This window comes from Balaenoptera physalus (genome assembly GCF_965194825.1).
Source record: "Balaenoptera physalus genome assembly, chromosome: 7".
In the NCBI taxonomy this organism is placed as follows: domain Eukaryota; kingdom Metazoa; phylum Chordata; class Mammalia; order Artiodactyla; family Balaenopteridae; genus Balaenoptera; species Balaenoptera physalus.
The window spans coordinates 89,848,027-89,871,555 of NC_138886.1; the positions used below are offsets into that span (position 1 = coordinate 89,848,027).

The following is a 23,529-nucleotide window of genomic DNA, read 5'->3' on the forward strand; positions in this document are numbered from 1 at the left end:
TTCCTGTGCTCATAAACCCCACGTTGCCAGGTGGACAGGGAGAGTGCCACCCACTGTCCCAACTATTTATGCAGAAAGATGTCCAGAGGCCATTTACATGCTCAGATAATTTAACTGCCAAGAAGAAAAAAACCCCAAGGTGACTGGATGAGACCGTTGCCCCAGAGCCACAAGTTCTGAAAGCAAAAACTAAGACTTTCTGGAGGAGACTTAAATTTGTCCAAGTTTTAGTATTCATGTCAGTCATACTCCAACAGCAAGCCCTAGCCAATGCTAAGATAGAAAGTTTGCCTCTGAAACTGCCCACTGAAACTCTGGAAGTGGACAAAGGCAGGCCCAAGCCAGGAGGGCTACCTGGTCTAGCAGGTGCAGACGCTTCACATAGGTCTCCTCAGTGTGCAGCAGCTCCTGGGCAATGTGGAGCAGCTTCTGGGGCTCAGAGCACTGTGAAGAGAAGAGCCATAGCTCACCTGGGGAAGATGAGTTTTGGGGAGGCAGCATATGACAAAGGCTACCCGCTGTATGCCAGGGATGACCAGGGGCCCCAAAAGGCCAGAGGAGGCTGCTGGGACTGGGATGTGGGGCTCAGTTCTCACAGATGGAATTTCCAGGGAGGTTTCTGGGGAAGACATAATAGTTTCTACCAACCCCCCCCAAACCTTCTGCAGCCCAGAGAGAACTCTATCTTCCCGGGGCTTTAACTACAGAGGAGCTGCAATAGCCACATCAAAATATATTGTGGAGTGACATCAGCAAGGTGGCAGATTAGAAAGCTACAGGCCCTCCCAACAGGCACATGAAAAGATGCTCCACATTGCTAATTATTAGAGAAATGCAAATCGAAACTATAATGAGGTACCACCTCACACTGGTCAGAATGGCCATCGTTAGAAAGTCTACAAATAAGAAATGCTAGAGAGGGTGTGGAGAAAAGGGAAACCTTCTACACTGGGAATGTAAATTGATGCAGCCACTATGGAGGTTCCTCAAAAAACTAAAAATAGAGTTGCTATATGATTTTGCAATCCCACTCCTGGGCATATGTTCAGACAAAACTATAATTCAAAAAGATACGTGCACCCCAATGTTCACTGCAGCACTATTTACAATAGCCAAGACATGGAAACAACCTAAATGTCCATCAGAAGATTAATGGATAAAGAAGATGCAGTACATATATACAGTGGAATATTAGCCATTAAAAAGAATGAAATAATGCCATTTGTAGCAACATGGGCTAGAGATTATCACATTAAGTGAAGTAAGCCAGACAGAGAAAGACCATATGATATCACTTATATGTAGAATCTAAAATATGGCACAAATGAACTTATCTATGAAACAGAAACAGGCTCACAGACATAGAGAACAGACTTGTGGTTGCCAAAGTGGGGGAAGGGATGAATTGGGATTTTGGGATTAGCAAATGCAAACTACTATACATAGAATGGATAAACAACAAGGTCCTAGTGTATAGCACAGGGAACTATATTCAATATCTTGTGATAAACCATAATGGAAAATAATATTAAATATATATATATATAACTGAATCACTTTGCTGTGCAGTAGAAATTAACACAGCATTATAAATAAACTATACTTCAAGAAAATATATTAAAAAAAAAAAAAGAAAGTAATAGGTCCTCCTTCCCTCGCACATGAGTTAACAGTATACAAATAAGAATACCTCTGTGAAAACTCTGGAGACCAGCTGAGAAGCTACAGCTTCCAAGGCATTGTAAAACTAAGAAGAGATTCTATCAAATAGAGAATGAAAATTGGCACGTTTGGAACACCCTTTTGTGTTCCTCCCTCATGCAGCATAGCACAGCACAACTGGGAAGAACCCCCTCCCCCAACACTAGGGCTCCTCCCTCAGGATGGAAACAAAGGAGTGAACTGTGCATCCAAAGTTTTGGCTCATCTGGAAGCTGCCTGAGGGACTGGTTTCTGTCTTGCCTGATTTGGAATGCTGTCATGACCAGCACCAGAGTTTGAAAACAGAGGGAAGCAGCATGTTAGAGCTGATGTTCTGCAAGCAGATGCCAGGGGAGCAAGAGATCAGAAAAAGTTTAATAGGTCTTAGAAATTCCAGCCTGATTGGCTAAGGTTTTCCCTGCACAAAGCCAGCATGCAAAGACTGGAGAGATGATTGTTTTTCAGATGCCCAAATTCCAGCAAAAAATTACAAAGAAACAAGGAAACATGGTGTGATTAAAGGAACAAAATAAAATTCCAGAAACCAAACCTAAAGAAACATAACTCTATGAGCTGCCTGTAAAAAATATTAAATACCTGTCATATAGATGCTCAATGAACTAAAAAAGAACACAGACAACTAAGTGAAATCAGGAAAGTGATGCATGAACAAAATGAGAATATCAATAAAGAGATACAAACTATTAAAAAAAAAGAGCCAAACAGAAACTCTAGAACTGAAAATTGCAATAACTAGACTGAAACATTCAAGCTAGGTCATTTGAAATCATGAATCAGAGAAACAAAAAGAAAAAACAATGAAGAAGGCAAAGAGAGCCTAAGAAACTTATGGGCTACTACCCAAGGGACCAATATATGCATTTTGGGAGTGAAGTACAGCATACTTGAAGAATTAGTGGCTGAAAATGTCCCAAATATGAGGAAAGAAATGGACATACGAATTCAAGAAGCTTACAGAACTCCAAATAGGATAAATCCAAAGAACCACACTGGGACACATTATAATAAAAAAAGGGGGTGGGGTGGGAGGAGTGGGATGATATATTTAGGGTGCTGAAAGAAAAAAAAAAAACTGTCAACCAAGAATATGTATCCAGCAAAGCCATCTTTCAAAAATGAAGACGATGATACAAAAACCAGACAAACATATCACAAAAAAAGAAAATTACAGGCCAATATCACTGACGAACATACACACAAAAATCCTCAACTAAATACTAGCAAACCAAATCTAACAACACATTAAAAAGATCATACACCACGATCAAGTGGGATTTATGCCAGGGATGCAAGTATTCTTCAATATACCCAAATCAATTAATGTGATACACATATTAACAAATTGAAAAATAAAAACCATATGATCACCTCAATAGATGCAGAAAAAGCTTTCGACAAAATTCAACACCCATTTATGATAAAAACTCTCCAGAAAGTGGGCATAGAGGGAACCTACCTCAACATAATAAAGGCCATATATGACAAACCCACAGCAAACATTATTCTTAATGGTGAAAAACTGAAAGCATTTCCTCTAAAATCAGGAACAAGACAAGGGTGCCACCCTCGCCGCCATTATTCAACATAGTTTTGGAAGTCCTAGCCACAGCAATCAGAGAAGAAAAAGAAATAAAAGGAATCCAAATTGGTAAAGAAGAAGTAAAACTGTCACTGTTTGCAGATGACATGGTACTATACATAGAAAATCTTAAAGATACCACCAGAAAATTACTAGACCTAATCAATGAATTTGATAAAGTTGCAGAATACAAAATTAATGCACAGAAATCTCTTGCATTCCTATACACTAACAATGAAAGATCAGAAAGAGAAACTAAGGAAACAATCCCATTTACCATTGCAACAAAAAGAATAAAATACCTAGGAAAAAACCTACCGAAGGAGGCAAAAGACCTGTACATAGAAGACGATAAGATACTGGTGAAAGAAATCAAAGATGACACAAAAAGATGGAGAGATATACCATGTTCTTGGATTGGAAGAATCCACATTGTGAAAATGAGTATACTACCCAAAGCAATCTACAGATTCAATGCAATCCCTATCAAATTACCAAGGGCATTTTTCACAGACCTAGAACAAAAATTTTACAATTTGTTTGGAAACCCAAAAGACCTCAAATAGAAAAAGCAATCTTGAGAAACAAAACTGGAGCTGGAGGAATCAGGCTCCCTGACGTCAGACTATACTACAAAGCTACAGTAATCAAAACAGATGGTACTGGCACAAAAACAGAAATATAGATCAATGGAACAGGATCAAAAGCTCAGAGATAAACCCACGCACCTATGGTCACCTAATCTATGACAAAGGGGGCCAGAATATACAATGGAGCAAAGATAGCCTCTTCAATAAGTGATGCTGGGAAAACTGGACAGCTACATGTAGAAGAATGAAATTAGGACACTCCCTAACATACACAAAAATAAACTCAAAATGGATTAAAGACATAAATGTAAGGCCAGACAGTATAAAACTCTTGGAGGAAAACATAAGAACACTCTTTGACATAAATTGCATCAAGACCTTTTTTGACCCACGTCCTAGAGTAATGAGAATAAAAACAAAAATAAACACATGGGACCTAATGAAACTTAAACCTTTTGCACAGCAAAGGAAACCATAAACAAGATGAAAAGACAACCCTCAGAATGGGAGAAAATATTTGCAAATGAAGCAACTGACAAAGGATTAATCTCCAAAATATACAAGCAGCTCACGCAGCTCAATATCAAAAAAACAAACAACCCAATCCAAAAATGGGCAGAAGACCTAAATAGACATTTCTCCAAAGAAGATATACAGATGGCCAACAAACACATGAAAAGATGCTCAACATCACTAATTATTAGAAAAATGCAAGTCAAAACTACAATGAGGTATCATCTCACACTGGTCAGAATGGCTATCATCAAAAAATCTACAAACAATAGGGCTTCCCTGGTGGCACAGTGGTTAAGAATCCACCTGCCAAGGCAGGGGACATAGGTTTGAGCCCTGGTCCAGTAAGATCCCATGTGCCACAGAGCAACTAAGCCCGTGCACCACAAATACTGAGTCTGCGCTCTAGAGCCCGCGAGCCACAACTACTGAAGCCTGCGCACTTACAGCCCATGCTCCACAACAAGACAAGCCACCACAATGAGAAGCCCGCACACCTCAATGAAGAGTAGCCCCCGCTTGCCACAACTAGAGGAAGCCTGTGCACAGCAACAAAGATCCAAAGCAGCCAAAAAAAAAAAAAAAAAAAAACTACAGACAATGAATGCTGGAGAGGGTGTGGAGAAAAGGGAACCCTCTTACACTGTTGGTGGGAATGTAAATTGATGCAGCCACTATGGAGAACAGTATGGAGATTCCTTAAAAAGCAAAAAATAGAACTACCATATGACCCAGCAATCCCACTACTGGGCACATACCCAGAGAAAACCATAATTCAAAAAGATACATGCTCCCCAATGTTCATTACAGCACTATTTACAATAGCCAGGACACGGAAGCAACCTAAATGTCCATCAACAGATGAATGGATATAGAAGATGTGGTATATATATGCAATGGAATATTACTCAGCCATAAAAAGAAGCAAAATTGGGTCATTTGTAGAGACATGGATGGACCTAGGGACTGTCATACAGAGCGAAGTAAGTCAGAAAGAGAAAAACAAATATCATATATTAATGCATGTATGTGGAATCTGAAAAAATTGGTGTAGACGATCTTATTTACAAAGCAGAAATAGAGACACAGAAGTAGAGAACAAACGTATGGATTCCAAGGGGGAAGGGGGGATGGGATGAATTGGGAGATTGCGATTAACATATAAACACTATTGATACTATGTATAAAATAGATAACTAATGAGAACCTACTGTATAGCTCAGGGAACTCTACTCAGTGCTCTGTGGTGGCTGAAATGAGAAGGAAATCCAAAAAGAGGAGATATATGTATACATATAGCTGATTCACTTTGCTGTACAGCATAAACTAACACCATATTGTAAAGCAACTATACTCCAATTTATAAAATAAAACAAAATAAAATAATAAAAATTTTAAAAAAGAAGAAGAAATTAAGACTTTCCCAAATAAACAGAAGATAAAGAGTTCATTACCACTAGACCTGCTATACAAGAAATGCTAAAGTAAGTCCTTCAAGTTGTGAAAAGATGGTAGATAGCAACATGAAGCTGTACAAAAATATAAGGTTCTTCAATAAAGGAAAATGCATGAACAAATATAGTAACCTGTACTATCATAATTTTGATAGAAAATAACACAAAAAGGACAAAAATATTTAAAAACTATAAATCTATGTGAAAGTGCATACTATATATATAAATACATAATTTGTGACATCAATAACATAGAGTGTCTGGGAGGGGGAGCTGTAAAGGAGGAGAGTTTTTGTATATCATTGAAGTTAAGTTTTTATCAGCTTAAAATAAAATGCTATACAGATGAAAAGATGCTCAATATCACTAATTATTAGAAAAATGCAAATCAAAACTACAATGAGGTATTACCTCACACCAGTCAGAATGGCCATCAGCAAAAAGTCACAAACAATAAATGCTGGAGAGGGTGTGGAGAAAAGGGAACCCTCTTGCACTGTTGGTGGGAATGTAAATTGATACCTCCACTGTGGAGAATAGAATGGAGTTTCCTTAGAAAACTAAAAATAGAATTACCGTATGACCCAGCAATCCCACTACTGGGCTTATACCTTGAGAAAACCATAGTTCAAAAAGACACATGTACCCCAATGTTCATTGCGGCACTATTTACAATAGCCATGACTTGGAAACAGCCTAAATGTCCTTCAACAGATGAATGGGTAAAGAAGATGTGGCATATTTATACAATGGAATATTAGCCATAGAAAAGAACATATTGGGTCATTTGTAGAGATGTGGATGGAACTAGAGTCTGTCATACATAGTGAAACAGTGAAGTAAGTCAGAAAGAGAAAAACTAACATCAAATATTACCACATATACATGGAATCTAGAAAAATGGTACAGATGAACCTATTTGCAGGGCAGGAATAGAGACACAGATGTAGAGAATGGACGTGTGGACACGGCGGGGGAAGGGGAGGGAGGGATGAATTGGGAGATTAGGTTTGACATAAATACACTACCATGTGTAAAATAGATAGCTAGTGGGAACATGTGGTATAGCACAGGGAGCTCAGCTCAGTGCTCTGTGATGACCTAGATGCATGGGATGGGGGGGTGGGAGAGAGGTCAAAGAGGGAGGGGATATATGTATACATATAGCTAATTTACTTTGTTGTACAGCAGAAACCAACATAACATTGTAAAGCAATTATACGCCAATAAAAATATAAAAAGCAGACGGAAGATCTTTAAAAAAAATACTATAACTTTAATTATTTTATGTAATTGCAATAGAAAAAGTACATAGAATATACACAAGGGGCAATGAGAAGGGAATCAAAGCATATCATTACAAAAAATCAATTAAACTTAAAAAAGGAAAGCAGTAAGAGAGGGACAAAAAAGCTACAAAACATACAGAAAACAATGAAAAAGGCAATAGTAAGTCCTTCCCTACCAGTAATTACTTTAAATGCAAATGAATTAAACTCCCCAATCAAAACACATGGATTGATTGAACAGATTTTTTTAAAAATCCGATTATATGCTACCCACAAGAAACTCACTTTAGATTTAAGGACGTACATAGGCTGAAAGTGAAAGATGGAAAAAGATATTTCATGGAAATGGTAAACAAAAGAGATCACGAGTGGCCATATTTACATCAGACAGAATGGACTTTAAATAAAAAAACCATTACACAATACAAGGAAAGACATTATATAATGTTAAAAGGACCAATTCACCAAGAAGATATAACAATTATAAATATTTATTCATCAAACCTCAGAGTTCCTAAACATATGAAGCAAACTTTGGCAGAATTGAAGCAAGAAACAGATAGCAACAAAAGAATAGTAGGAGATGTCAGTACTCTACTTTCAATACTGGATAGGACATGCAAAATATCAATAAGGAAGCAGGGGATTTGAATAATACTGTAGATCAAATGAACCTAACAAACATATGCAGAACACTCCATATAACAACAGCAGAACGAACATTCTTCTCAAGTGCACACAGAACGTTCTTCAGGTCAAACCACTTGTTAGGCCACAAAACAAGTATTAACAAATTCAAGAAGATTGAAATCATACAAAATATCTTTTCCAATCACAATAGAATGAAACTAGAAATCAACAGCACAGGGAAAACTGGAAAATCCACAGATATGTAGAAATTAGAAAATACACACTTAGCAGAAGCAAGAAAAACTACAATCCTGCAGCCTGTGGACCAAAAACCACAGTTACAGAAAGATAGACAAGATGAAAAGGCAGAGGGCTATGTACCAGATGAAGGAACAAGAAAAAACCCCAGAAAAACAACTAAATGAAGTGGAGATAGGCAACCTTCCAGAAAAAGAATTCAGAATAATGATAGTGAATATGATCCAGGACCTCGGAATAAGAATGGAGGCAAAGATTGAGAAGATGCAAGAAATGATTAACAAAGACCTAGAAGAATTAAAGAACAAACAAACAGAGATGACCAATACAATAACTGAAATGAAAACTACACTAGAAGGAATCAATAGCAGAATAACTGAGGCAGAAGAACGGATAAGTGACCTGGAAGACAGAATGGTGGAATTCACTGCTGCAGAACAGAATAAAGACAAAAGAATGAAAAGAAATGAAGACAGCCTAAGAGACCTCTGGGACAACATTAAACGCAACAACATTCGCATTATAGGAGAAGAGAGAGAGAAAGGACCAGAGAAAATATTTGAAGAGATTATAGTCGAAAACTTCCCTAACATGGGAAAGGAAATAGCCACCCAAGTCCAGGAAGCGCAGAGAGTCCCATACAGGATAAACCCAAGGAGAAACACGCCGAGACACATAGTAATCAAAGTGGCAAAAATTAAAGACAAAGAAAAATTATTGAAAGCAGCAAGGGAAAAACGACAAATAACATACAAGGGAAGTCCAATAAGGTTAACAGCTGATTTCTCAGCAGAAACTCTGCAAGCCAGAAGGGAGTGGCATGATATACTTAAAGTGATGAAAGGGAAGAACCTACAACCAAGATTACTCTACCCGGTAAGGATCTCATTTAGATTTGATGGAGAAATCAAAAGCTTTACAGACAAGCAAAAGCTAAGAGAATTCAGCACCACCAAACCAGCTCTACAACAAATGCTAAAGGAACTTCTCTAAGTGGGAAACACAAGAGAAGAAAAGGACCTACAAAAACAAACCCAAAACAATTAAGAAAATGGTCATAGGAACATACATATCGATAATTACCTTAAACGTGAATGGATTAAATGCCCCAACCAAAAGACATAGACTGGCTGAATGGATACAAAAACAAGACCCATATATATGCTGTCTACAAGAGACCCGCTTTAGACCTAGGGACACATACAGACTGAAAGTGAGGGGATGGAAAAAGATATTCCATGCAAATGGAAATCAAAAGAAAGCTGGAGTAGCTATACTCATATCAGATAAAATAGACTTTAAAATAAAGAATGTTACAAGAGACAAGGAAGGACACTACATAATGATCCAGGGATCAATCCAAGAAGAAGATATAACAATTATAAATATATATGCACCCAACATAGGAGCACCTCAATACATAAGGCAACTGCTAACAGCTATAAAAGAGGAAATCGACAGTAACACAATAATAGTGAGGGACTTTAACACCTCACTTACACCAATGGACAGATCATCCAAAATGAAAATGAATAAGGAAACAGAAGCTTTAAATGACACAATAGACCAGTTAGATTTAATTGATATATATAGGACATTCCATCCAAAAACAGCAGATTACACGTTCTTCTCAAGTGCGCACGGAACATTCTCCAGGATAGATCACATCTTGGGTCACAAATCAAGCCTCAGTAAATTTAAGAAAATTGAAATCATATCAAGCATCTTTTCGGATCACAACGCTATGAGATTAGAAATGAATTACAGGGAAAAAAACGTAAAACAGACAAACACATGGAGGCTAAACAATACGTTACTAAATAACCAAGAGATTACTGAAGAAATCAGAGAGGAAATCAAAAAATACCTAGAGACAAATGAAAATGAAAACACGACGACCCAAAACCTATGGGATGCAGCAAAAGCAGTTCTAAGAGGGAAGTTTATAGCTATACAAGCCTATCTCAAGAAACAAGAAAAATCTCAAGTAAACAATCTAACCTTACGCCTAAAGAAACTAGAGAAAGAAGAACAAACAAAACCCAAAGTTAGCAGAAGGAAAGAAATCATAAAGATCAGAGCAGAAATAAATGAAATAGAAACAAAGAAAACAATAGCAAAGATCAATAAAACTAAAAGTTGGTTCTTTGAGAAGATAAACAAAATTGATAAGCCATTAGCCAGACTCATCAAGAAAAAGAGGGAGAGGACTCAAATCAATAAAATCAGAAATGAAAAAGGAGAAGTTACAATAGACACCGCAGAAATACAAAGCATCCTAAGAGACTACTACAAGCAACTTTATGCCAATAAAATGGACAACCTGGAAGAAATGGACAAATTCTTAGAAAGGTATAACCTTCCAAGACTGAACCAGGAAGAAACAGAAAATATGAACAGACCAATCACAAGTAATGAAATTGAAACTGTGATTAAAAATCTTCCAACAAACAAAAGTCCAGGACCAGATGGCTTCACAGGTGAATTCTATCAAACATTTAGAGAAGAGATAACACCCATCCTTCTCAAACTCTTCCAAAAAATTGCAGAGGAAGGAACACTCCCAAACTCATTCTATGAGGCCACCATCACCCTGATACCAAAACCAGACAAAGACACTACAAAAAAAGAAAATTACAGACCAATATCACTGATGAATATAGATGCAAAAATCCTCAACAAAATACTAGCAAACAGAATCCAACAACACATTAAAAGGATCATACACCACGATCAAGTGGGATTTATCCCAGGGATGCAAGGATTCTTCAATATACGCAAATCAATCAATGTGATACACCATATTAACAAATTGAAGAATAAAAACCATATGGTCATCTCAGTAGATGCAGAAAAAGCTTTTGACAAAATTCAACACCCATTTCTGATAAAAACTCTCCAGAAAGTGGGCATAGAGGGAACCTACCTCAACATAATAAAGGCCATATATGACAAACCCACAGCAAACATCATTCTCAATGGTGAAAAACTGAAAGCATTTCCTCTAAGATCAGGAACGAGACAAGGATGTCCACTCTCACCACTATTATTCAGCATAGTTCTGGAAGTCCTAGCCACGGCAATCAGAGAAGAAAAAGAAATAAAAGGAATACAAATTGGAAAAGAAGAAGTAAAACTGTCACTGTTTGCGGATGACATGATACTATACATAGAGAATCCTAAAACTGCCACCAGAAAACTGCTAGAGCTAATTAATGAATATGGTAAAGTTGCAGGATACAAAATGAATGCACAGAAATCTCTTGCATTCCTATACACTAATGATGAAAAATCTGAAAGAGAAATTATGGAAACACTCCCATTTACCATTGCAACAAAAAGAATAAAATACCTAGGAATAAACCTACCTAGGGAGACAAAAGACCTGTATGCAGAAAACTATAAGACACTGATGAAAGAAATTAAAGATGATACCAACAGATGGAGAGATATACCATGTTCTTGGATTGGAAGAATCAACATTGTGAAAATGAGTATACTACCCAAAGCAATCTACAGATTCAATGCAATCCCTATCAAATTACCAATGGCATTTTTTACGGAGCTAGAACAAATCATCTTAAAATTTGTATGGAGACACAAAAGACCCCGAATAGCCAAAGCAGTCTTGAGGCAAAAAAATGGAGCTGGAGGAATCAGATTCCCTGACTTCAGACTCTACTACAAAGCTACAGTAATCAAGACAATATGGTACTGGCACAAAAACAGAAACATAGATCAATGGAACAAGATAGAAAGCCCAGAGATTAACCCACGCACCTATGGTCAACTAATCTATGACAAAGGAGGCAAAGATATACAATGGAGAAAAGACAGTCTCTTCAATAAGTGGTGGTGGGAAAACTGGACAGCTACATGTAAAAGAATGAAATTAGAATACTCCCTAACACCATACACAAAAATAAACTCAAAATGGATTAGAGACCTAAATATAAGACTGGACACTATAAAACTCTTAGAGGAAAACATAGGAAGAACACTCTTTGACATAAATCACAGCAAGATCTTTTTTGATCCACCTCCTAGAGTAATGGAAATAAAAACAAAAATAAACAAGTGGGACCTAATGAAACTTCAAAGCTTTTGCACAGCAAAGGAAACCATAAACAAGACGAAAAGACAGCCCTCAGAATGGGAGAAAATATTTGCAAATGAATCAACGGACAAAGGATTAATCTCCAAAATATATAAACAGCTCATTCAGCTCAATATTAAAGAAACAAACACCCCAATCCAAAAATGGGCAGAAGACCTAAATAGACATTTCTCCAAAGAAGACATACAGACGGCCACGAAGCACATGAAAAGATGCTCAACATCACTAATTATTAGAGAAATGCAAATCAAAACTACAATGAGGTATCACCTCACTCCTGTTAGAATGGGCATCATCAGAAAATCTACAAACAACAAATGCTGGAGAGGGTATGGAGAAAAGGGAACCCTCTTGCACTGTTGGTGGGAATGTAAATTGATACAGCCACTATGGAGAACAATATGGAGGTTCCTTAAAAAACTAAAAATAGAATTACCATATGACCCAGCAATCCCACTACTGGGCATATACCCAGAGAAAACAGTAATTCAAAAAGACACATGCACCCGAATGTTCATTGCAGCACTATTTACAATAGCCAGGTCATGGAAGCAACCTAAATGCCCATCAACAGACGAATGGATAAAGAAGTTGTGGTACATATATACAATGGAATATTACTCAGCCATAAAAAGGAACGAAATTGAGTTACTTGTTGAGACATGGATGGATCTAGAGACTGTCATACAGAGTGAAGTAAGTCAGAAAGAGAAAAACAAATATCGTATGTTAATGCATGTATGTGGAACCTAGAAAAACGGTACAGATGAGCCAGTTTGCAGGGCAGAAGTTGAGACACAGATGTAGAGAATGGACATATGGACACCAAGGGGGGAAAACTGCGGTGGGGTGGAGATGGTGGTGTGCTGAATTGGGTGATTGGGATTGACATGTATACACTGATGTGTATAAAATTGATGCCTAATAAGAACCTGCAGTATAAAAAAACAAACAAAACAATACTAAACTTTCATTGGGTTATTTGTATGGAAATATGTTAATATAAATGTTTCAGACATTACATGAAATTTCTAAAAATCTTATATTTGTATTTGTATGGAAATAGGTATGGAAATATGTTAATATAAATGTTTCAGACATTACATGAAATTTCTAAAAATCTTATATGTTCTGGTATAATGTTATAAGTAATAATCCTAGTTATTACTTTAAAATGTTTATCTCAGAAATAACTAATTTTCTTGTCAACTGCATTATTATGAACTTTCATCAAATCTTTAACCGTGGTCATTCTTAAGTCTTTTGTCATTTACAGACAGTTCTGGGTGTACTCTGATGATTTTGCAAATATGTTCCTATAAAAGGGTTTCATCTTCAAGAAATTCATGGAAAAGACTCTGACAAGTACAGGTTTCTGGTAACTGACTGTACTGCTGAACTGAATGAATAAGCATTTTCAGAACTCTAATGAAAAACTGATGAACTCATAAAAGTGCTAACAAAAGATCAAGATGAAAAAAAAATTATTAATTACATGGGACTGAGTGAACTGATGAGGATGAGTATAATTTTTGTGACTTTCTGTCTGAATTAAAAAAAAAAAATCCCACAAGGACTCAGAGGCAAAGAATATACAAATCAATTTTCACTGCAAAGTAAAGGAGCTGTTGCAGTGGAGGATTACTGGACTGAATGTCAATATTATGACATAGTATGAGTGTGTTTCATGTTTGGTAATTGCAATCATTGTTGCTTTTGTTGTGGTCATCCATGTACAATGCTTGGTGTCAGTCTATTTATCTCTTGTAAAAATAAAATACAGTGTGTGGGTGTGGAAAAAAAAAAGTTATAACAAATAAGAGAACAATGAACTTTTCATTTTTCTTGGGAATTGAATCCTGTCATCTTATGAAAAACTACTCTAAATGGCACTTTCCCAGCTGTACAAAAATATACAATATTTCTAATAAAAAGTTGTTCTGTTAAAAAAAAAAAAAAAAAAAGACAATATGGTACTGGCACAAAAACAGAAACATAGATCAATGGAACAAGATAGAAAGCCCAGAGATTAACCCACGCACCTATGGTCAACTAATCTATGACAAAGGAGGCAAAGATATACAATGGAGAAAAGACAGTCTCTTCAATAAGTGGTGGTGGGAAAACTGGACAGCTACATGTAAAAGAATGAAATTAGAATACTTCCTAACACCATACACAAAAATAAACTCAAAATGGATTAGAGACCTAAATATAAGACTGGACACTATAAAACTCTTAGAGGAAAACATAGGAAGAACACTCTTTGACATAAATCACAGCAAGATCTTTTTTGATCCACCTCCTAGAGTAATGGAAATAAAAACAAAAATAAACAAGTGGGACCTAATGAAACTTCAGAGCTTTTGCAGAGCAAAGGAAACCATAAACAAGATGAAAAGACAACCCTCAGAATGGGAGAAAATATTTGCAAATGAATCAACGGACAAAGGATTAATCTCCAAAATATATAAACAGCTCATTCAGCTCAATATTAAAGAAACAAACACCCCAATCCAAAAATGGGCAGAAGACCTAAATAGACATTTCTCCAAAGAAGACATACAGACGGCCACGAAGCACATGAAAAGATGCTCAACATCACTAATTATTAGAGAAATGCAAATCAAAACTACAATGAGGTATCACCTCACTCCTGTTAGAATGGGCATCATCAGAAAATCTACAAACAACAAATGCTGGAGAGGGTGTGGAGAAAAGGGAACCCTCTTGCACTGTTGGTGGGAATGTAAATTGATACAGCCACTATGGAGAACAATATGGAGGTTCCTTAAAAAACTAAAAATAGAATTACCATATGACCCAGCAATCCCACTACTGGGCATATACCCAGAGAAAACCGTAATTCAAAAAGACACATGCACCCGAATGTTCATTGCAGCACTATTTACAATAGCCAGGTCATGGAAGCAACCTAAATGCCCATCAACAGACGAATGGATAAAGAAGTTGTGGTACATATATACAATGGAATATTACTCAGCCATAAAAAGGAACGAAATTGAGTCACTTGTTGAGACATGGATGGATCTAGAGACTGTCATACAGAGTGAAGTAAGTCAGAAAGAGAAAAACAAATATCGTATGTTAATGCATGTATGTGGAACCTAGAAAAATGGTACAGATGAGCCAGTTTGCAGGGCAGAAGTTGAGACACAGATGTAGAGAATGGACATATGGACACCAAGGGGGGAAAACTGCGGTGAGGTGGGGATGGTGGTGTGCTGAATTGGGCGATTGGGATTGACATGTATACACTGATGTGTATAAAATTGATGCCTAATAAGAACCTGCAGTATAAAAAAACAAACAAAACAACTAATACTAAACTTTCATTGGGTTATTTGTATGGAAATATGTTAATATAAATGTTTCAGACATTACATGAAATTTCTAAAAATCTTATATTTGTATTTGTATGGAAATAGGTATGGAAATATGTTAATATAAATGTTTCAGACATTACATGAAATTTCTAAAAATCTTATATTTGTATTTGTATGGAAATATGTATGGAAATATGTTAATATAAATGTTTCAGACATTACATGAAATTTCTAAAAATCTTATATGTTCTGGTATAATGTTATAAGTAATAATCCTAGTTATTACTTTAAAATGTATATCTCAGAAATAACTAATTTTCTTGTCAACTGCATTATTATGAACTCTCATTAAATCTTTAACCGTGGTCATTTTTAAGTCTTTTGTCATTTACAGACAGTTCTGGGTGTACTCTGATGATTTTGCAAATATGTTCCTATAAAAGGGTTTCATCTTCAAGAAATTCATGGAAAAGACTCTGACAAGTACAGGTTTCTGGTAACTGACTGTACTGCTGAACTGAATGAATAAGCATTTTCAGAACTCTAATGAAACACTGATGAACTCATAAAAAAAAAAAAAAAAGAAAATACACACTTAAAGAAGAGTCAAAGAAGTCACAAAGGAAATTAGAAAATAGCTTGAGACAAATGAAAATGAAAACACAATATGTCAAAACTTATGGAATGTGGGAAAAGCAGTGCTAAGAGGGACGTTTTTAGCTGTAAGCGCATACATGTAAAAGGAAGAAAGATCTCAAATCAACAACCTAACTTTACACCTCAAGATTAGAAAAAGAACACACTAAACCCAAAGCAGTCAGGAGGAAGGAAATAATGGAGATTAGAACAGAGATAAATGAAACAGAGAGTAGAAAAACAATGGGAAAAAACCAACAAAACTAAGAGTTGTTTTTTGAAAAGATAAACAAAATTAACAAACCTTTAGCTAGACTTACCCCAAAAATGAGAAAGAACTCAAATAAATAAAATGAAAGAGGAAATATTACAACTGATACCACAGTTGAATACAAGGGATCAGAAGAGATGGCTCTGAACAATTAAATGCCAACAATTGGATAAGCTAAAAGAAATAGGTAAATTCCTCGAAACACACAACCTACCAACACTGAGTCATGAAGAAATAGAAAATTTGCACAGACCAATAACAAGTAAGGAGGTTAAATAAGCAATAAAAAACTTCTCAACAAAGAAAAGTCCAGAAACAGATAGCTTCACTGGGAAATTAATACCAATTGTTCTCAAATTTTTCCAAAAAAATGAAAGAATAAGGAACACTTCCTAACTCATTCCATGAGACCAGCATTATCCTGATACCAAAACTTCGGGGCCTTGCTGATCCTGGAGGGACTGTCCCTCCCAGGGTTCGCTGATTCCTAGAGATGTAAAGGATTCGCTGGCAAGAATGTCTTTCAAGTGCAAACCAACCCATCCAGAGCCCACACCCAACCACCTTCTTTATACTTGCTTTTCCCCTATTCCCCGCCCTAATTACACAGGTCCAGGTGCTAGCTATCCAGGGACAGCCCCTGTGCACAGAACCCACTGAAATTATTCAAACTGGCCAATCTTAAGCCTGTTTACCCTGTCTCACCCATCCCTCTCCTCAGAAACCACAATAAAGACTCTACTGTAACTTATATAGTATTTGTACATCAACTATACTTCAATTAAAAGAATAAAATCATTACGTGATTAAAAAAAGACTCTTGCTCACAATTTCCACTCCCTCTGCCTCCTGCCCCACCTTGGTGCTTTTCCCTCTGGTTTCCCATGGTGTGGTGTGCCCCCTCCTCTCGGGAACTATGAGTAATAAACTGTCTTTAAATGGCAGTCATCTCCTGATTTGTTGGCTTCACCATTCCTGAATAATAATAAAACTTAGATTAAAACATGCCCCCAGCCCACTCGCTGGGAATTTGGCTTTCAGCAGTGCAGGCCTGTGGCTGCCCTTTGCCCACTAAGCCTGCCTCTTGATGCGGCCATGTTAGTCCATGCCATCTCTACCAGGAGCCAGAAGGTCTGACCCTGGCCAAATGCCACCTGTGCTTGTCTTGGGACCCAGTCACTTGTAGCTTACCTACGCTGTTCTCCTCCCATGCACAGGCGGTCTCTCTAAGCCGGGGCTGTCGGCTTTACTTCCATGTCCCCACCAGTCCCAGTGTAGAGCCCAGAGCCCAAAACGCTAAAGGGACACAGATGAGCTTTCTTGCAAGGCCGAGCCCCCACAGGTGGGCACACCTGCTTCCCGGGGCCATCTACACGGGGCTCCCCTCGCATGCCTGGGCTCCCTTCCTGCCTCTGCCACACCCCATGGGAAACCCTGGGGTTTCTCCATTCATAAAATAAGGTGACAAGCATGCTGTTTTCCTCATGGGGGCTCTGCAAGGCAGGCAGCAAGCACTGGCAAAGAGTGGTGGCAGCACTGTTCCCTCTAAGATGAACCGCCACAGCCACCCTGGGGTGGGGTCCCTGTGCCACTGTGGGGCCATGGAACTAAGGCTTGGGGGTGAGATCATTGTCTGATGTGTCAGGGAGACCCCTGCCTGCGTGGTCCTTCCCCAGGGCCTGCCCACCAACCCATAGCAGGGGCTTCTCTGAGTATGGTGTCTGAGTGTACACCCTGCTACTGGCACCAGGCCTGGGTGATGGCACTGTAAACCTCAAATACCCTCGGAAGAGAGCTCTGCAGCCCCTGACACCTGGGACGGGAAGGTGGCCTACCTTGGCTGGATCCGCGTCAGCCCTCAAGGGGCTATTCTCGGGGTCTGGCTCCTCACTGCTGCCCTCGCCCATATCGCTATCGGCCTCCTCCTGTGGGGTCTTGCCACCTGGGGCTGTCTCCAGGTGCAGGCCTTTGATGGTGGGGCCTGGGCCCGCCTCGCTGCCGTCCTCGCAGGAGAAGTGCTCGCCAACCACGCTGCAGGAAGGGCTGTCTATCCCGCTGTCCCGGTTAGGGATCTTAGTGCCGCTGCTGGGCTCACCCACAGAGCTCATGTCCCCCGCAGAGGCCTGGCTGCCAGGGCTCCCGGAGGCAGGGTCCCCGCAGTGGGCTCCAGGCCCAACAGGGAGCGCTCGGAGCTTCCCTGGGTCTGTGCTTGGATGCTCCAGGGAGGAGCTGCTAGGCCCAGCATCTGGCTCCCCCCGGGTGGCAATGGGGGCTGGGGGCATTGAGGACCCCCCTCCTGGCTCCATCCTCAGAGCTGAGTTCTCTGAGCTCTTTGAGGGGCTGGCCGGGGGCTTCCTGTCAGGGAGAAATGAGTGTAGTCAATGCCAGCTGGGCCATGGACCAGCCCCCAGGTGGGGCCCTCTGGAGAAAATCAACATGGAGGAGGGGGAATGGGGCTGAGTGTGAAGTGAACACCCTGGTCAGCCTCAGCTGGGTCCTGACTAGGCAGGCTTTGGGGCAATGGCCAATGGAAAGCATTTTATTCTAAAAATAAATTTCTTCATTAAAAAAAAGAAGGAAGAGAGAGAGGGAAGGAGGGAGGGAGAGAGTGAGAAAGAAAGAGAGAGCGAGAAAGAAAGAAAGAAGGAAGGAAGGAAAGAAGGGAGAAAAGAAGGAAGGAAAGAAAGAAAGAAAAAAGAGAGAGTGAAAGAAAAAAAAGGAGAGGGAGGAATGAATTCTGTAGCGTGAAGCTACCTGCCCCTCAATGAATTCAGAATATATGTGTAAAAGAATAGCAATAACCATCATGAGCACAGTGAATCTGGTCTGTACTGTGCTTTGGCATCCGTGGCGCTCTATCCTACCATGTAGCTCTGAGGTGAGGCAGGATGCCCATCGAGACCCTCCCTCAATATCACTGTCGATATTCTGTCTGACAGGTGACCCATCATTTTCCAGAGACCTGGAGGCTGAGGAAGCTGGATCTTGGTCCCCAGTTCCTCTTCCTGCTAAGCTCTGGAGCTACTTCATGCCCTCACATGGTGCCTCTTCTGGAAACCCTCGTGGAGGAAAGGCACCTTCAAATGTCAGTCTAGGTGCACAGAGAGGGTCAAAGGTGAGACTAGACTGAGAGGAGATTGACATTCCCCAAAATCTTCCACTTGAACCCCCCGTGGAGCTGCAGAGGAGGACAGGGACCAGGAGTGGCAGTCACTTATTCCTGGGCAAGAGGTGGGTTACCTGAGGCTGTCAGACTCCACAAGGACACTGAGGTGGAAGGGTGGGTGCCAGGTTCCCTGCTGGCTGCGTTCCAAGTCGTTTGAGTTGGCCAGCCCAGGCCTTGCACAGGGTTGGTGGGCTGGGAGGATTTGCTGAAAATCTTTTTCTTGCCCAGCAGTTTTGAAGTGGAGCAGTTCAGGAGGTTCTAAAAAAAAACGTGAAAGGAGAATGAAAACCACCTTCTCCACTGGCACTTGGAGCAGTGTGGGTGACAGACCCAGTGCTCAAGGGAGAACACGGAAGGGCATCTTCGTGCCACCACCCAGTGCAGGAGACCCCCAGGCAGGTCACAGAGGTCTGCGGGTGGATGGAGCATGGCTGAGTCCCTGGTCCCCGTGCAGTAGCTTCTAGGCCCTGGCTTAAAACTGGGGCCAGAACTGAGCTTGTTCCCAGTCATGCAGTGACTCAGGGAGAAAGGGTCCCCTTGAGTGTGCAGTGCCCACTGTGTCTGAGGAGAGCTGGCTGGCATCTCCACGCACCCTCCCAGACACAGGCACTCACTCAGCTCTGCTGCCAGTGGCTTCTTCACACATTCCCTTCCTCCCTTGCTAAACGAAATAAAGAACCATCGGTGGAGATGCAGTTTCCCCTCCCCGCAACACACACAACCAAAAAGGTGTCCTGAAGCCTGACCCTCGGCCACCCATGCAGCAGAAGGGCCTCCGGTCAGAGCGTGCTCAGAAGAGAAGCATGAGCCACCTCTGTGCGTGTGTGGCCTTGAGGGCTGGCGAGGCCCCAGGAGTCAAGCGCCAACTCCAGCCCCTGGGATAGTCTCCTGCGCTCTTGCCTTCCAGTGCAGTCAGATTTCTTCTGAGTGGACCTTTCTTTAAGTGACACCAAAACCAGTGCAGGGTGCACATTTAGTATTGGCTACTGCCACACTCTTAAAGAGCTTAATGGGGAGAAATATCAAGATTTCTAAACAGAAAATGCATGCTTTGCTGCATTTTTCTCATAGCACAGGTGATAAATTCCAGTTTCCGGAAATCAGACATGACACAGCAGTCAAAATATGCCAGATGGAATGCAGGCCACGCACTCAGCTCTGGTGTGTCCAATGCAGCCATCTGGTGCCAGGTGGAGCCTGCTGCAATCACACCTCAGGGATTCCTGCTTCTGGTCAAGATGGAATAACAGAAACTGGAGATACTCTCTCACTGGAAACAACCAAATCATGGATAAAACATACGAAACAACAGTTGAGAGACACCTTACACCAGGCAGCAAAGTGCAGTGGTCCTGAGAGGTGGGTACAAGTGCAGTGATCCCTCTCTCACCCCAGCTTCCTGCCCAGCGAAGGGGATCCCAGGTAGACCCCTGAGTAAGGAAACAGAGCTGGGAGTCCAGGAACATGAAGGCAGCTGGAGGTCACAGGATAGAGCACTAGAGAGAGCGCAGAGAGCTGACAAGGGCCCTCGGAGATGGCTCAGTGCATGTGTGAGGAAACTGCAATGCTGGAGAAAGATCTACTTGAGAGGGTCAGAGGGAACATCAGCTGGTGCTCACACAGGGCAGGGAATATGCCTGTTTCCACCAGTTAGACTGGAAACCCCAAGATCCACAGGGAGTTAGAGAACTTGGAAGGCTCTTACCTCAGTGTGGGGCATAATTAGCCCCACGGTGAGCTCTGCTCAGGTCCCACCTAACAAATACTGATGAATTTTAACAGGAAAGTCCATCTGTTTACAAACAACTTAACTGCATCCCTAAACAATGCCTAAGGACAATTATAAGAGCACAAACATATTCAGCATCCAGTAAGGTGAGATTTATAGTGTCTGGCATCCAACCAAAACTTACCAGACATGGAGGGCAGGAATACACAACCCATAGTGAGGAGAAAAAGTCAGTGAGTTGAAACTGACCCACATAGGATACAGATGTTAGAATTACCAGACAAGGTCATTAAGGCAGCAGCAGTTACCCACATTATATTTAAAAGGTCAGTAGAAACATGAAGAATAAAAAAAAGATGCAAATCCAACTTCCAGAGATGAAAACCACAAAGTGTGTGATCAAGACCCACTGGAAGGGATTGATGGCAGATTAGATATTGTAGAAGAAAAATTAGTGAGTTTAGAGAGACAATAGAAGCTATCTAAAATGAAAGAGCAAGAATGAATTGTGAGATGTGGAAAAACTTTAAGCAGCATAATATCTGTGTAACCAGAATATATATGTGGAGTCTCAAAAAAGGAGTGAGCTTGAAAAATATTTGAGAAAAATAATGACCAAAATTGATACCAATTCTACACAAATCTTTCAACCACTGAGGGGAAAAGAGAATACTTCTGAACAACATGGATGAATCTAGAAATAATCATGCCAAGTGAAAGAAGACAGACAAAAGAAAAGGCACCTACTTTTTTCTCATTTACATAGAATTCTAGGAAATGTACACTAACATGTGGTGCCAGAAAGCAGACCGGGATGTTGCCTGGAAGGAGGGGTGGGTGTGGTGTGGGGGTTACAACGGAACACAGCGAAGCCTTCAAGGGCTGACAGCTGTGCTCATCATCTTGGCAGTGGCGACACTTTCACAGGTGTATATGTGTATGTTGAAACGTCAAATTGTACATTTTAAACATATGCAGCTAATTGTATGTTGATTGTACCCTGTGGAAGGTGATACCTCCGAGCTGTGCAAACTTGGTGAGTTGCTGACACTCACCAAGTGTCATTTTCCTTGTTACAGAAGGGACAATGAATCATGTAGAGGAGGGTGGCGAGGGGTGTGGCAGGCCCAGAGCCTGGGGAGGCTGGCCTGCCTGGATGCCCTTCAAAGGGAGGAAGTGAGCCTTTCCTCTGGCGGCCCTTTAGCCATGACCATCTCATCTTCCAGGGGTTTTAGTGCAAGGGCAGCTGAACCATGCTTGGCCAGACTGGGAAGCCCAGGGCTCAGCATAAAGACATCCTCCAGGGAGCAGAGTACATGATGGAGGGAGGTCCTGATTGCAGAGCAACCTTCCTAAAGATCAGATGACCCTCTGATCTGATTTGGGAAGCCACAGGATACAGCCACCAGCCTCGCTTACCTCAGGACTGGTCTCCCTGCTGCCTGTCCAAGGCCAAAGTGAGTGCAGGGCAGGGCAGTCCAGTTCCAGCCTCCCCTCCACACTGCTCAGAGGAGCCGGGGGCTAGGGTAGGGTTGGGGGAGAGGAAACACATGTTCAAGGGTGCCCAACATACACACATATAAACACACATGCCTCCACACGTGTATACACATATGCACATGCACACATACACAAATACATATAAACATATATCCAATTATATATACACGCCCACACACCCCATGTGCCAGGAGATGTGCTGAGTGCTTTTGTACTCTTGCTCAGTCACAATCACCAAGGTGGGTGACATTCCATGTTTCAGACAAGGACGCCAAGGCTGACCCTGGCCATGCTGGCCTGGGGTAATCAGCACCCAGGAGCTGGGTCCACCAGACATGCTGCTCTGAACCCCCTGGACTGGGCTCCGGGCTCATTCTGACATGCCCAAGGCCAGGGACGTGTAATCACGGAGGAGCCAAGGAGCATTTGTCATTTCTGTCTTCCCAGCCACTCAGCTCTCCCTTTAGAAGCCCTGAGCTGAGAGAGTCCACCCTAGGTGAGCTGAGCCTGCTGCTGAACTCAGGACCCAGGGCCCCTGACACCCAAGGCTGCCACCACCCAGCATCAAAGGCCCCAAACCTGGGACTGGGGGAGGTGTGGGGACTGGAGAAGTACAGAGAAAGTAAATGTGCCCCACTATCCAGTGCATTGTGGACCGTTAAGTGGCTCCATCCACAGCAGCCAGTGGATGGGGTAGCATGAATGCTGTGGTGCCTGCCCTGGAGTCT

At 40.8% G+C, this 23,529-nt stretch overlaps 1 protein-coding gene across 6 annotated transcripts in view; it reads right to left on the reverse strand.

Annotated features, from left to right (window-relative positions):
• FGD3 (FYVE, RhoGEF and PH domain containing 3) overlaps nucleotides 1-22,711 on the reverse strand; it is a 44,983-nt gene extending 22,272 nt beyond the window's left edge. For 5 of the 6 annotated variants that reach the window (XM_082470122.1, XM_082470123.1, XM_082470121.1 and 2 more), the window contains exons 1-4: nucleotides 20,725-22,711; nucleotides 19,647-19,830; nucleotides 18,242-18,761; nucleotides 355-444 (exon numbers count right to left, since the gene is read on the reverse strand). In XM_082470122.1, coding sequence (XP_082326248.1) covers nucleotides 355-444; nucleotides 18,242-18,761; nucleotides 19,647-19,830; nucleotides 20,725-20,752 — 822 coding nt within the window. In that variant the 5' untranslated portion in view covers nucleotides 20,753-22,711. Of the gene's footprint in view, nucleotides 1-354; nucleotides 445-18,241; nucleotides 18,762-19,368; nucleotides 19,498-19,646; nucleotides 19,831-20,724 lie in introns of those variants that run through there. The other variant, XM_082470124.1, reaches the window with a different exon arrangement.
• Nucleotides 22,712-23,529: the final 818 nt, after the last annotated feature.